This window comes from Bactrocera latifrons, unplaced genomic scaffold, assembly GCF_001853355.1.
Source record: "Bactrocera latifrons isolate USDA-ARS-PBARC rearing strain unplaced genomic scaffold, ASM185335v1 scaffold_788, whole genome shotgun sequence".
Classification (NCBI taxonomy): domain Eukaryota; kingdom Metazoa; phylum Arthropoda; class Insecta; order Diptera; family Tephritidae; genus Bactrocera; species Bactrocera latifrons.
The window spans coordinates 65939-80171 of record NW_017537476.1 but is presented as its reverse complement, the minus strand read 5'-3'; the positions used below and the strand labels follow the sequence as shown (position 1 = coordinate 80171).

General features: G+C 31.5%; 2 protein-coding genes across 12 annotated transcripts; both read left to right on the top strand.

Annotated features, from left to right (window-relative positions):
- The first annotated feature begins 1326 nt into the window (after positions 1 to 1326).
- On the top strand, positions 1327 to 7451 carry LOC108976593. Of its 7 annotated transcripts, none has more exons than XM_018945806.1 (6): positions 1327 to 1397; positions 3598 to 4188; positions 4273 to 4798; positions 4885 to 5056; positions 5132 to 5233; positions 6888 to 7451. In XM_018945806.1, the coding sequence occupies exons 2-6, from the start codon at positions 3831 to 3833 to the stop codon at positions 7044 to 7046; spliced, it is 1317 nt and encodes a 438-aa protein (XP_018801351.1). In that variant the 5' UTR covers positions 1327 to 1397; positions 3598 to 3830; the 3' UTR covers positions 7047 to 7451. The 7 variants fall into 7 exon arrangements, with proteins under 7 accessions (XP_018801351.1, XP_018801354.1, XP_018801350.1 ...); XM_018945809.1 differs by having other exon boundaries at positions 1339 to 1377; XM_018945805.1 differs by having other exon boundaries at positions 1361 to 1448.
- Positions 7452 to 8766: 1315 nt separating this feature from the next.
- Positions 8767 to 14120, top strand: LOC108976592 (ankyrin repeat domain-containing protein 13D). Of its 5 annotated transcripts, none has more exons than XM_018945799.1 (11): positions 9333 to 9370; positions 9447 to 9616; positions 10161 to 10293; positions 10349 to 10519; positions 10594 to 10737; positions 10976 to 11292; positions 11366 to 11464; positions 11696 to 11884; positions 12057 to 12387; positions 12439 to 12637; positions 12749 to 13251. In XM_018945799.1, exons 2-11 carry the CDS (start codon positions 9518 to 9520, stop codon positions 12993 to 12995), a joined length of 1929 nt encoding a protein of 642 aa, XP_018801344.1. In that variant the 5' UTR covers positions 9333 to 9370; positions 9447 to 9517; the 3' UTR covers positions 12996 to 13251. The 5 variants fall into 5 exon arrangements, 4 of the variants coding, with proteins under 4 accessions (XP_018801346.1, XP_018801344.1, XP_018801348.1 ...); XR_001993969.1 differs by lacking the exon at positions 12749 to 13251 and adding exons at positions 13258 to 13537; positions 13601 to 14120 and having other exon boundaries at positions 9339 to 9616; XM_018945801.1 differs by lacking the exons at positions 9333 to 9370; positions 9447 to 9616; positions 12749 to 13251 and adding exons at positions 8767 to 8849; positions 13258 to 14120.
- Positions 14121 to 14233: the final 113 nt, after the last annotated feature.

The window sequence follows — 14233 nt, the reverse complement described above, 5'->3', positions numbered from 1 at the left end:
GCGGCTAAAGTATTTGACCTAGGTGGGTCAAATAAATTGCACCGGTTAGGTAATTTGAAGACCTTTCCGGAAATGTGTCATTCGCCCCTAAGGCCCCACCGGGGCTTATATATATGTCCAAGCCAAGTGGGACTCGGCATCTGCAGCATGTCTTCGCTCCCAGGTTGTGTGTATTCCAATGTGTGTGTATGCTTATGTATTGTGCATGCCGAATGCCTTTGCGTGGAAGTTGTGGGTTTATTATGTATATACATGTTTTCACCCCTTAACCCACCCAACCACATTCGCCAATGTTATTTTCTTCGCATTCACTATAAAATTTTTCGGTTTTTTCCAGGTTTAGACTTTTATCCCAACATGAAGCTATTTGTGTTTCCCTCCTGCCTGTTCTACCTGCTCTACGATCCTATCTATAACAACTCAGCTATCCCAAACAAAGTTTAGCATTTGATTTCGTGATGCGCGCAGCATTTATACGCAGTGTAATAGAAAACGGTTGAGAAGTATAGCCCGTTTTTCAAATTTAACTAAAAATTCAAGTCTCGTCGAGATATAGTAATATATATTGCATATGCTGTATTCTATAAATATCATATTGCTTTTACTTTTTATATCTTAGCATTTAATTTACACAAATAATGGAAATTGTATTATATTTGAATAGCGTCTACAGTTTCTATCACCTTTCATAGAATAATATATGTTTAACGAAAACCTTGAAATCATTGGCAGAGAACGTAAATTGTATGAATACGTTCTCTACTACATGTTTGATAAAGGGGTAGGTTCAAAATGGCCGGTTGCCATAGTATTTTTACTATGTTTGCGTGGTTAATAAATGTTCAGTAGAGCGTCTTTTCCATACACCAATTTTTACGGTAAATGTCTTAAAATTCTTGTGTATTATTCCACTTTTCGAATATTTATGGCGCATGACCTATTTTTATTTTTTGTAATAAAAAACAAAAAAAATATATGATATGATTTTGCACGATATAAACGGCAACATGGCACCACTGTTCGAAATTCAATTGGGCACTATTGATACAAGAAGTGTTGATAGAACTGAGAAAATTTTCTGCAATAATAATGAATGATTAAATTTTCAATTATGTATTTCTCAATTTACTCAGTTATCGTTTAGACTCGAATATCGAGAGTATCGTTAATTCGAAAACGATCAGTGCAATTGGTGAATGTTTTCGGAAAAGCCGCTCTCCTGAACATTTGCAAAGAAATAATTATATATATTTTATTCGAATATGTGGCATCTTTAAATGGCTGTGACAGATGGGATGGCAAATTGTTTTTCGTCTTTGCTTTCGTTTCTCAATTTCAGTATACGATTTTAATTACGCTTCAAGAAGAAAAAGCTTTGTAATTTATAATTATTTGGAGTAATAGTTTAATATTTAGTAAATATATGATATAGAGTGATCATTTTGCGGGTGTGCTTATATTTGTGGAACAAAGTTATTATATTTAGTTAACTTTTGAAAAGAGATGTGTTAAATAAATTTTAATAAAATTAATTCATTTTAAAACGCCTAGAGGTGAATGTACAAGTCAATGTCGATATCGTCGAATTAGGCCCTATCAACTTGTTTTTGGGTTGATACATATAAAAGGGAACAATTTTTGTCATAAGAGCTCAAAGTTCGCACAAATTGCGCATAAAGCTAATAATTTGTATTTATATACACTAATTTTATACTAAACAAAATATACTATGTTGTATACTATATGTTGTACACAAAGGAAAACAGAAAATTTTAATGGCAAGCGTTGAGGACCTAATATAATAATATAAAACAATTGTTTGAAAATAAGTACAAAGAACAAAATTCTAACAATGTGAATTAATATGGTTGTATGTGTTTTCTTGCATGCATGTGAGACATGTTTCAAATTTTTTATATGCCAAAGTTTTCATAGCGAAGTACCTACATGTGTATGTATGCATATGTGTTTATGTTAGTAAACAATTGTCAGCTGGGCGTATACATTCATATATTAATTTATTTATATTATTCCGTAGAGATCAGCTGTTCGCTCTTGTTTCATATAGTATATCCCGTTGATGTAACACTTCGACAGTTCTCTTTATTTACCATCCATGTTATCGTTTCCTGTGCTCTTAACTACACACATTTGTTAAATATGTATCCAAACATTTGTGAATGTTCTGCTTAGATACATACACCTTTCTATGCAGGGATTTTTGTGTGTACCTTATTTGGTGGTAGTTGTTTTTGATTTGTGAGATAGGATTCTATTATATTTTCGACTTGAACCAAAATGACTCCTTGCTCTGACCGTTAAATTTAGTAAACAGTTGTGTGTCGAATTAGTAAGTGGCTGACCGATTATTAAAAAGGCAGAGAAACACAGTGAAATTGAATTTGAAATACGTAAATAAAAAGTGTTTAATAACATTGTTTGAAGCAATTATTGGTAAATAGGTTCAAACTCTTAAATGAATTTATTTACATACAAATAAACCCACACATATGAGTATATATTAATATACAAATTTATTTAGACCGAATAAAATTTATGTATGTATATAATGTGGAAAAAATTCGTGCATCTATAGATTTGTATGTAGGTATATGAGATTATTAATAATTATTTGTTTAAACGTTTTCTTTGTCTTCATTTTATATATAATTTTAGGTTAGGTTCTTAAAAATTTTGCTATTACCTAATGTATCGTTTATAAATTTATTCAAGACGAGTTTGACATTGGTTGAATTAAAGCAGTTTAGTCAGAGTTGATTGCAGGTTCTTTGATTATCTCAAAAATTTTGGAATTCACTGTTTAATTATTCAGAACTAATGTAGCCCTTTAGATTTTATCACTGCTGAGCTGAATTTTTTATACTAAGTGCTACTTTTAGTAATAAATTGATTTTTACACTTCATAATTTGCGAATAATAAAAGCCTGTCGGTCTATCGGTCTAATATTTTTTAAATATGATCTCTAAAGGATACTTTTGAAAAGATAAAAAAAGTCAGATTTCATTCGTTTCAATGAACAATTTTCAAAAAAATCTAAATATTGATACATACATAAATACTGCTCGTAAGTGCATACATACTATATGTATGTATATGAATTTGTATGCAAATCGATTCAGATATAAATTTATATACTTATACAAATAATGCATGCATACATATTTGTCTCAATACTGATTATTTTATATATAACTCATATGTATGTAGTATCACAATACAGTTTATATATTTATTTTAAATTAACGAATTTCTGAGTTATTTCAAGGTCAGCTTGCACAACATTATGATTTGTTAACGTGAAGTATATATTGTTCACTGTGTCCTAGTTGATTTAAGACATTGACTACATTTGCAAATTTTGTATTGGTATTTATTTTTTTTATGTTATTAAGTATCTTTATGTCTCATCATTATTAGTATTTTCGCTTTGTTGTATCTTTTAAATTAGAAATTTCGTATTTAGATAGATACTGAAGCTCTTAATACATCCAGCGAAAAACTTCCATGTTAAAGACGTAAACAAATGTCGAATTTTAAAATATGTTATATAAAGTAGTCTTTTTTTCTCATTTCAGGGTAAAAGCTAAGAAATAGTATTTAGAAAACGTCAATCGCGCAAATCAACAAGACTGAAAAGGACAAAAGCAATATTTTCAGATTTAGGGAAAGGATCTCAAATTGTCAATAAAAACTTAAATCTTTCAATTAAAGCAGATATTCTGTTAAAATTGCTGTGACAGGAACTTGTTATTCGAATCGTTTGGCATTAAGCTTTTGGTGTCTTCATTGATAAGTATATTGCTGTATAATGTTTAGCAGTATTGCAGCGTTTATCTTTGGATCAAGTACCACAGAAGGCACGAATTGTAAAACCATTGAAGATTGTGAATTACATAAGTCCCAAAATTGTTATCTTACTAACGACAGACAACGGAAAGAAAACTTGGAAGAGGATTCTAAAAATATTGAAACTAACGGCGAATATCAACAAGGAATACGTAATAATAATAAGCGCAATAATCGACAGAATAAAGGAAAGAAGTGTGTTCCAAGTAAAATAAAGGCAGTTACTATAGAACCAGCACCAATTTTAGATGTTGTAACCTCTGAATTATCTGATGTCGATTTTGACTTAGATGATGATTGGCTTCTCGTTCAAAAGGACGGTAGGTATTTATAGATATCTGTTAAATAGAGTGGTTCATACATTGCAAATATTTGATACTAAATTATTATTTACTTTTTTCAAGACGTTGATATCCCGAATAGCTTTTTTCGCAAGAGCTCAAAAGAAAATTTGATTTTAGCTGAACATAACAATAGAACATCAAAACCAATTTCAGAGATTTTAAATATTACAACAGTGCAGCAGCATAATATTAGTAACAACTCTTCTCAGACGCTGCAAAACAATTGTGAAAAGCACAAATCTGACCTTACATCAGGTTTTTCTCAATCTAGTAGTGGACCTACTGCAGTACAGATATCACCATTAAGTAATTTAGGTTATAGACCTAGCAAGTCCGTCGTCACTGTTGCCAAAAAAACAAGATTGTTAACTGATAATAATGACACTCAGCTGCTGCACGTTGCTAACCATAGCAAAGACTTAGAACCCAATCTTAGTAGTGTCAGTATTGACAGTAACGGTTCTGGTGCTAAACTATTTACAATGGTGGATTCGTGGTATATGACACCTCCGCCATGCTTTGTCTCAACTGGTCCTATTTACATGGAAATGTCACCTTTTGAAAATTTACTTATTGAGCATCCGAGGTAAATATTTAATATAAGTGTTATTTCTAAGTTCAACCTAAAAACGTCTATCTCTAATGGGTAAATATCATTTTATCTCCATGCAGTATGTCAATATACCACAGTATTAAAAGTACTCAACAAACGCCTGAAAGCTTCGCAAAATTCGATCTCGAAGTAAGTGAATCTAGCCAGATTCAGGAGGAAAAAGAGAACTTCTATACTCAAAAGTCACCTGAAATCGTTTTTGCCAAGCCATCAGCAGCTATATTAGAACAAGTGAGTTCGAAATAGGATGTATTAAAATGATATTAAAACGAAAAAACGAAATATTAATTAATTCTTTTGACCTAGAAAACTGAACCAAATATCAGAAAAAGTGCCAAAACTCCGCGTGTTGACCGCTGTAATGCCGCTAATCTAAAAATGGAGCTATTTGCGTTGAATAGCCAAAAGGTGTGTAATTATTATTATATATTATTTTTGTACCCCGATATGGTATATTAAGTTTACTACAACGTGTGTAACATTCAAAAGGAAAAATCTTAGGTGTTTTTAATGCAGTTTGATACCCCGAAGACAAATCTGAAAACAGAATTTTTCTATCACCAGGAGATATTCTGTAACCTGAATTTTTAATTAATACTTCGCGTGTTTTTCGAATCGGAAAATTATTTTTTTCTGCAAGTTGGTAGTACTGTTAGTGACATCTATGCTAAATTTCAAGTCAAAATATTCATTAGTATTTGAAATACGCGTCGTTTTGTGAGGCTCTAAAGGTGTATGCTTCGAGTGGAGTGCTAGTTTGCTTGCCGATTTTTGCTGAACATTGTTAAGGGATACTAAAACATTTAATGCATTAAATTGACTTATTTCAACATTTTTTTTCTTATATGCAACATTTTTTTTTTTGAAAAAAAAAACTTTAAAATTATAATTTCCCTTAACTTACCTGTACAATTTTACTCGGTGATCCTTTCCATGTATTAATTTACATTAATACTAATAATAATATTCATTTACACACACCACAACTTTTTCACTGCATACAACATTTTTTCACTACATACTTTTAATTTTGTTAAAATGTATATACTACACATATTTTTGACACAAATTTGTATGCATCAGCAGCATTCTTTCATTCAATTGAGTTTTTGCCTTTCGACCCCTTTAAATGCTATAAAAATATGTAACTTTAATATTTTCCACTACTTTCACACCAACTTTTATATATTTTATGTACTTTTTATACACAGTAAAAAATATTTTTGACAATATTTGTTAATTCTTCAATTGATTCCGTGTACTACAGAAGTAACGGCGCCCACTCATTGCGTTTGCATGCATAGGCAATGTTGTGAATGAGAGTTATTCTCCTTCTCTTTTGTTTTTGCTTGAATATTTTGTTGGAGAAACGATATCAAGGCAAGTGGAGTGCCAGTTTACTTGTCGATTATTGCTGGATATTGTTAGGGGATACTCCAAAAACAAAATATCGCCGAAAAACGTCGACAGTAACATTTTAAGGTACTCGTTGGTTAATAAAATAATATAACAATAATATATTTATCACTGTTTTTTTAACAAAATTCCTCATAGCAAAAAAACAATAGGTGATAGAAGAAATCTGTAGATATTTTCTGCATTTTTGGCAATTCTTAATAAACACTTTGTTCTGTCATGTCACAAAAAACAAGTGGATTTTTGTTTACCAGCCATATCTGTCTGTATATAGGCGCACAAATCCATTCATTATCCGATCGCCGATATCGGGCAACTAAGCATATACATATGTAGCTGCTATATGAACTGTACAGTTGGAATTAAAATTGACCTTTCAAAATAATGACAGAACATATAAAGGTGTTAATTTAAATGATAAAGATTATGTTGTGTGCTGCACTTTTATCTACGAAAACCCTTCAAAGGAAATTGAGGATCCAATTACTAAAAAATTTAGTTCAAACTGAATGTTCAATTGAACATGATACGATTTACTTAAATTCCATACAAACCCATAGGGTAGTCAACAAATTCAATTTCTATTATATATTAATAAAATATAAAATATTTTAATGCGTTCTTATTATATTTATTTATTCTTTAGAGTCTAGCAATTTACGAGCGTCAAAACCTTCGACGTAATGCCATTCTGCGTGCAAATCAGGTGCGTGAGATCCAAGGTAGGAACAATCGTCAGCGTCGCACTGACATGCAACACTTCCAAGTCATAAGTGGAGCTAATAACAATCGCAAATGTTGTTAAGTACAGAAATAAATATCAGTTAAACTGCACAACAAAAACATTAAACTGGTATCAATAGAAAATAAAGGTCAAAAGTAAACCATCAATTCAAAACTACAAAACAATTGAAACAAAAATAATTATTATTAGGATAATACAAATAATAAAAAAAAAATCTTGGATAAAAATATAAACCACTTATTTATCCTTTTAAGTAAACGATTTTATTATTACCTTTGAATAACATCAATGCTCAGAAAACAATATTTAAATATTATGTAATTATGTATATATATGTTTGCTGCGTCTACGCATAGTACAGACAATCTTAACCTTGTTAATGTAATTTTATTGCGATTAAGTTCTTGAAGAATTATTTGTAACACTTTCATTAGATGGCTAAAATAAAGAACCAATTTATTTTGATATTATGTGTTTCGATCCTAGTTTCTCTTAATGTTAGATATGCTACTCCTGAAATAGAGAAAGATCCTTTATTGGATGCATACTCATACATCATACGAACATGCTTTCCTTTCCTCCACCCTAATTTAAAATCCTCGAAGCTTTAAAGGTGTTTTGTAATTTTGTGATGCAATATTTAAAGTTGTTCTAGATCCTATAATTAGAATTGGATTTAATGATTATATTAAAAAAGGCATGCATATAAGGAATATTGGAAAAGAAGCAAATAACAGGACTATTTAACATATAACTTGCTCTGCTTTTGGTTTTCTTAGTATTACTATGCAATAGAATATAGGATGGGTTTTATCTGCTTAATTGATGTTCCGTGAAAAGTAATTAGCATTACGCACTCAATAGGTTTGGTACCTTCATGCAAATGCACTGAACTTGTTTTTTTTTTTGAATTGTGGAAAGTTCTGCGATAATAATTAAAATAATAATTAATAATTAAAATTAAATAATTAAAATTAATTATTAATAATTAAAATTAATTATTATTAACATTGAACGTGCATATCCTTTCATATCGCATATTGTGTCTTGTCGCATTTCTCATATCCTATGTGTTGAAGATCAGTATTCTTGAACTTAGTTATGAGATTTGCACTTACATAGTACCTACCTCATTAGTTGTTGATATGGAATATCATCATTGCATGCAGGACATATATTGGATATGTTTGGGTCTATTCTGGATAAGTAGGAGTTTAACCTGCCACAGTATCCAGAACGAAGCTGGGCCACTCTACCAGGCGCTGCTGTAATCCAAAGTCGATATCGCGTCACAATTTATAATAATATAATATATTAGATTCATATGATTATCTACAATCATATTAATTTTGAAGCTTCATTGTGCTTCAAGCTGATTCTACATATATAAGGAGCATAAGCCTATGCACGTACATATGTATATGAATGTCGGCAAATCAAAGCAATGCAGTTGAGCAATTCTTCATATGTGACCTGGTCTACGGAAAGGAGGCTTAGGTGTCAAAAAATCAATTTTCACTTTTTAGTTGATTCGGATGGAAGATTAGATGCTTTTTTTTTACAGCTACAGCTTACAGAAAACTAGTTTTCGCACGTTAGCTCCCTTTTCGTAGACCAGGTCACATACATATGTATATTAATTTATTTATCAGCGTGAAGTTTGAGCTTTCGTTATTACGTCTTCCAATATATTGAAGGAATTTTTATGGAAACTAATTAAATGTTAGTGACAAAGAAAGGAATTTTACATTTGTCCTAATGGGTATATAGTTTTCCATTATTTAAAAGGTTGTTTTACTGTTTAAAATTATATTTTTTTTAATCATGAAAACAAAGCAAATCAGCTGATTTTCACATTATGAGGTAAGTACAACGTTTATTGTACATATGATTGTACTTCATTAGTAATTATCCAAGGTATATTCCATTGCATTATACATATGCATGTATGCATGTACTCTGTGCCCAAAAGAAGAGAACTGTGAATAATGGCTAATAAGAAAAGGATGAACGATCACACGTATAAAATAGCTTAGAATAGTTTTGTCAACTCAGCCTTATGAAACTTATAGAAACTAAACTCTTTAGAAATTAACGTCCATTAACTTTCCTGATGTACATATACGTATAATATACTCATGTGTTTACCGTCCGTATTTCGTTGGTGGTAGACATATGTGACAGATGGTGAAAACGAACTTGCACACATGTCAAGCATATAAATTAGCTTTATAGATGTATCTTTTTGAGTGTGGCAATACGCCTTGTGGTCTTTCGGAAAGGTATATTGTGAATGTATAGGTCGACTTTACGTTTATAGTTGTCTCTTTCGCAGAATTTACAAGTTTACTTATTGACAGACGGTCAGTACCACGGTAGAGGAGGTCAGTACAGCGAAGAATGCATTATCAATTGACAAATATAGAGTAGAAAGGAAATTAACTTTTTCTGATTTACCAGAGGAATTATAAATATAAGAGTCCATATTGGAAACATATAGTCCAGAAGGGGAACTAATTTTGTTTCTGGTCATGAAAACATTGGAGGATATTGAAAATGAATTTCCCCTGCACTGGCTGGTGTGGATCAACAACGTAGATGAGTTAAAACGGGTGTTGAAAACGGAAACGGTGAGGAAGTGAATGACGATAATTAAGATGATTCGAAATAAAGATTAGTGATGGTGCCTATGTCAATATAAACAAAGAACTAGTGGGATTATATATTCACTAAGAATTTTTATTTTCAACATGTATGGTTTTGAATAGCCCAATTTTTATTGTTTCAAATCACCTTAGAAGGGGTGCTCTGCTATCTGGTGATATGTCAAATTACATCAATATGCTAATTTAATTAGAGGAAATATTCAAATTTACATTTACATTTCTTAATGGAAGTGGATCTGTTGCGTCGAGCATAACAACGTATATTGATAGAGGCCTCAAAGAATGCATTGCTGAAACACATAATAAATAACTTAATAAAGTATAAAACACTTTAAAATTTTTTCAAGGGAAGTTTCGGGATCAGATATTATCAGTTTTTCAACTCTGAAGGTCCCAGGCGGGTCTAACATTCTTTAGCTTTAATAAATATTTGGATTTAAATAATAAATATGTTTGTAGTTTCGTTCTGTAACAAGTACTCAAATAATGTTCTACTTTTCTTTAAAAGATCGACAAAGAAAAAGTCGATAATCGTGGGAGAACACCTTTAATGTTAGCGGTAAAATTATCCCATTTACAATGTGTGAAGTGCCTTTTAGCAGCAAAATGTAACGCCAGCTTTGAACATGAGGGATGGTCAGGTAAGAGTTTAAATTCTTATGATGAAATGATACATGATAAAATGTTCTTTGCTAGTTGTCCAAGAAGCCGTTTGTTCAGGAGATGAAGCTATATTGACGGCTATCATAGAAGTCCGCGATTTGCAACGTCATGTTCAACGGGTAACGCACGTACCGAAACTGCTGCAGCACTTATTAGACGCTCCTGATTTCTACATTGAAATGAAATGGGAATTTACATCTTGGGGTAAGCTGTAATTAATTTATTTGTATATAAAGCTCATATTAAACTTCCGTTTACTACTGAATCAAACATTGCAGTACCCCTAATGTCTCGTCTTTGTCCTAGTGACACATACAAAGTTTATAAACGTGGCGCGAATGTCCGAATCGATACCACACTGCTTGGCTTTGATAACAATACTTGGCAACGAGGGAATCGCTCCTATATTTTCAAAGGAGCAAGTAAGTTAAAATTATTTATTGCATCAAAAAAGTTAAATAAAATACAGAGGGTACATTAAGGTTGAAAGGTATAAAAACAATTCTTAATATAATGGTACAGTTCACGCAATAAATTTTTGAATGCTGCTGGTGTGAGTGACAGACACAATAAAGGAAAGAAATTGTTATATGATATATATTATATGAATTTAAAAATTATTAAAATTAAACACTTGTATTCTTTTTTTTTTACATGTAGAAGACTCTGCCGTAATGATTGAAATCGATCATGACACTCATGAAGTCATGGAGGAACAAATGAATAGTGATATAGGAGATATTGTGGCAATTCCACCCCCAATTGGAGCTGTCCGTGCTAGGCTTAATGCGCCTGTTATTACGAACAACATTGAAATGGATAAGATAAGCTTTGAACGCAATAAATCAGGGATTTGGGGCTGGCGTAGTGAAAAGTCCGAGATGATAAACGGATATAATTGCAAAGTGTATGGTGCGAGCAATGTTGAGTTTATAACACGCACCCGAATGGATCATTTGAATGAAGAGCAAATAAAGGTACCTCTATTTATTTTCATTGAATACTAAAAGAATGTAATGAGTAATTAAAACAATTAAAAATTTTTAACAGAATAAATGTGCGCGCACGCCATTGCATAGCTTTTTAGGTATTTCTGATGATGAAGTTTCCAGTACACGCTCTAATGAAGGAATAAATTCCAAAGATCGGGTAATATTTCATACCGAAATTTGTTTACAAGCGACTTCCAATTATACGTATATATCTAACATAACTTTTTTAGCGATTCCTTTACTTATGTAGAGATTTTAATCTGAATTAACTTTTCATTGGGAAAGAATAACTTATTTAGTATTTTTTCAATTTTAAGTATTCCTAAGATCATGATAACGAAAACATATTCGTTTAAATGGACTTTTTAAAGTTTTTAATTCACTTCAGACACCCTCTCCCTCCTTTGAAACATTGGGTCGTGAGGAATGTCTTGAAAATAGTACAGGAGAAGAGAATGCTAGTTGTAGTTCAGGTACTACTTCACCTAAGTTCGTTATTACTCCAGAGGCGTACTTTTCTGTCGATGTTGATTTAAATGGATGCGACATTGGGCGTCCCAAGAAAGTCACAACTAAGGTATACATCAAACAGATTTTTTATCTTAAATTAAATATATAGTTTATATTCGAATAAACTTAACATTTAGTGCAAAATAAAAGAATTTTGAGCAATCGATAGGGCTATTAAACTGCAATAGCAGTTAGTGCACCCACTACTTTCATAAAATAAATTTGTATCTATTTTATAGGTTCAGAGATTTAAGGCTAATTTATGGCTTTCCGAAGAGTATCCTATGCGATTGCAAGAACAAGTTCTTCCTATATTGGATTTGATGTCAACAATGGCGAGTCCACATGTCTCCAAATTGAAAGACTTTATTACCATGCAGCTGCCATCGGGTTTCCCTGTAAAAGTTGAAATACCTCTATTCCATGTCTTAAATGCATGTATTACATTTGGCAATGTATTTGGTATGACAAGCGCTGTAGAAAATGTAACGACTATTAACGAAGACGATCGCATAACCTGCATTGTGGATGACCGCTGCTTTGATATACCAACCCATTATTCCAATAGAGGTATAATTGTTAAATATATGAAGGAAATTGTGTAATACTCCCACTTTTCAGATGTGGACTTACGACGACAATTACCTTTGGAGGAAGATGATATGTTACAATACGCCATTGAACAAAGCATGGTACAAACCACGAACAGAGCTGCTTCTATACAAAATATTACAGAGGATACGGATAAAGTGGATATATGGGAAGCATTACGTGGGCAAGGAACCGATGGAGTTCCAGATGAAGACGAACAGTTACAGAGGTATAATATACAGTTGAATCAAGATATTGTTTATTTTTTTCTCATTTATATTTCTTTTAAATTATGTTGCTAATTTCGCATTGCTCTTGCTAATTTTTTGGCAAAACGTAGATTACATATTCCCCCTAAATCATGTCATAATATTCGTGTATCGCCAAATCGTTTCACATCTAACGTTCCAGAATTCACAAAGACAAATAGAAATTACTTACAAATTCATACAAACACACTATTAAGTACTGAAACATTGCGTGATTCTATATCGCCAACAGCTACACCTCATCGTGGGCGTACCACTGCAACACCGACAAATCAATTTAAAACAGATATTGCTTACATGAAAAAAATATTTAAATAGTTAGCTTATTCATTTTTCTTATCATTTAAATGTCATTATCAACACTTTTAAACATTTTAGTGAAGTGGAATCACGATGTAAAATCAATTAATGCATTCATATACATACATTTTATCAATTACTGTTTATAAAAGCGTTTAGCTAATTTAAATACGAACTAAAAAAAGTTTACACTTATTCTCATTGAATCCATACGTAATATATGTTATTAGTAAATGCTATTTGCTTCGTATATCCCATTCGCTTTTCCTTATAAAAATAGAGTTCTACAGGAGTCATTATGCGGTGCAGTACATACCACTGACTCCCCAGTGATAGACGATGATGATGGCGGTTTTCGATACGTGGATCCTGATTTAGCAATGGCTTTGCGCCTTAGCCGTCATGATCAGGAAGAATATGAATTGGCTTTGCAGCGAGAACAAGAAATGCTTGAGCAGGCCTTGAAGTTGAGTCTGCAAGAGAACTAATTTTCTGTTTTTTTTTTTCGTGCATTCACTTGTGGAAGGAAAAACTAACAAATTTAATAAACTGAATTCTCGGTAGTGAAAAAAAAACTATTTTAAAAGCAAGGCATTATGTAAGACTACAAAATTTGATTTCAGTGTATTTCCAGCGATTATAAACAGCTACCTAATCGGGGGCGGAGAGGTGATAACAAAAGTTTTTGTTGAATACAAGTGTTTGTAAATTATTATAAAAAAAATTGATAAAACATATTAAAATTTGGAACAAAATTAATGTATAAATAACATCCATATTCGTTGATTCGCCTTAATTTAAAATAAATACTTCGCCATTTATTTAAACATAGGCCTCTTACAATCCCAAAACATGTATGTTTGTCCCGGCTTTTCGTGGGAACTGAATAGTCAAGCAATCCGGAGGTTGCCATCACCTCCTTTTAATAAAACTTTATTATAAGCGTATAAGAGTGCTTTGTGAATTCTAAAATGTTTATCAATTGAACTGAAAGTATTTTAGGTATAAAACTTAATGAATAAAGCAGTAGAGATATACATGATGAAAATACTACATTAAATCCACTGTATACATAACATAACCTAATAAGAAAATTAGATGTTAATGATTTTGTTAATAAATAAAATATGCAATATAAATTAATGCGAAATTGCTATTAAACGCAATACTTTGATCTAGACTTACAATCTCAAGTGTATATATAACGTAAGGGATAACGATTTACAAATTATAAGCAAAAAAATGCTAAATTGCTA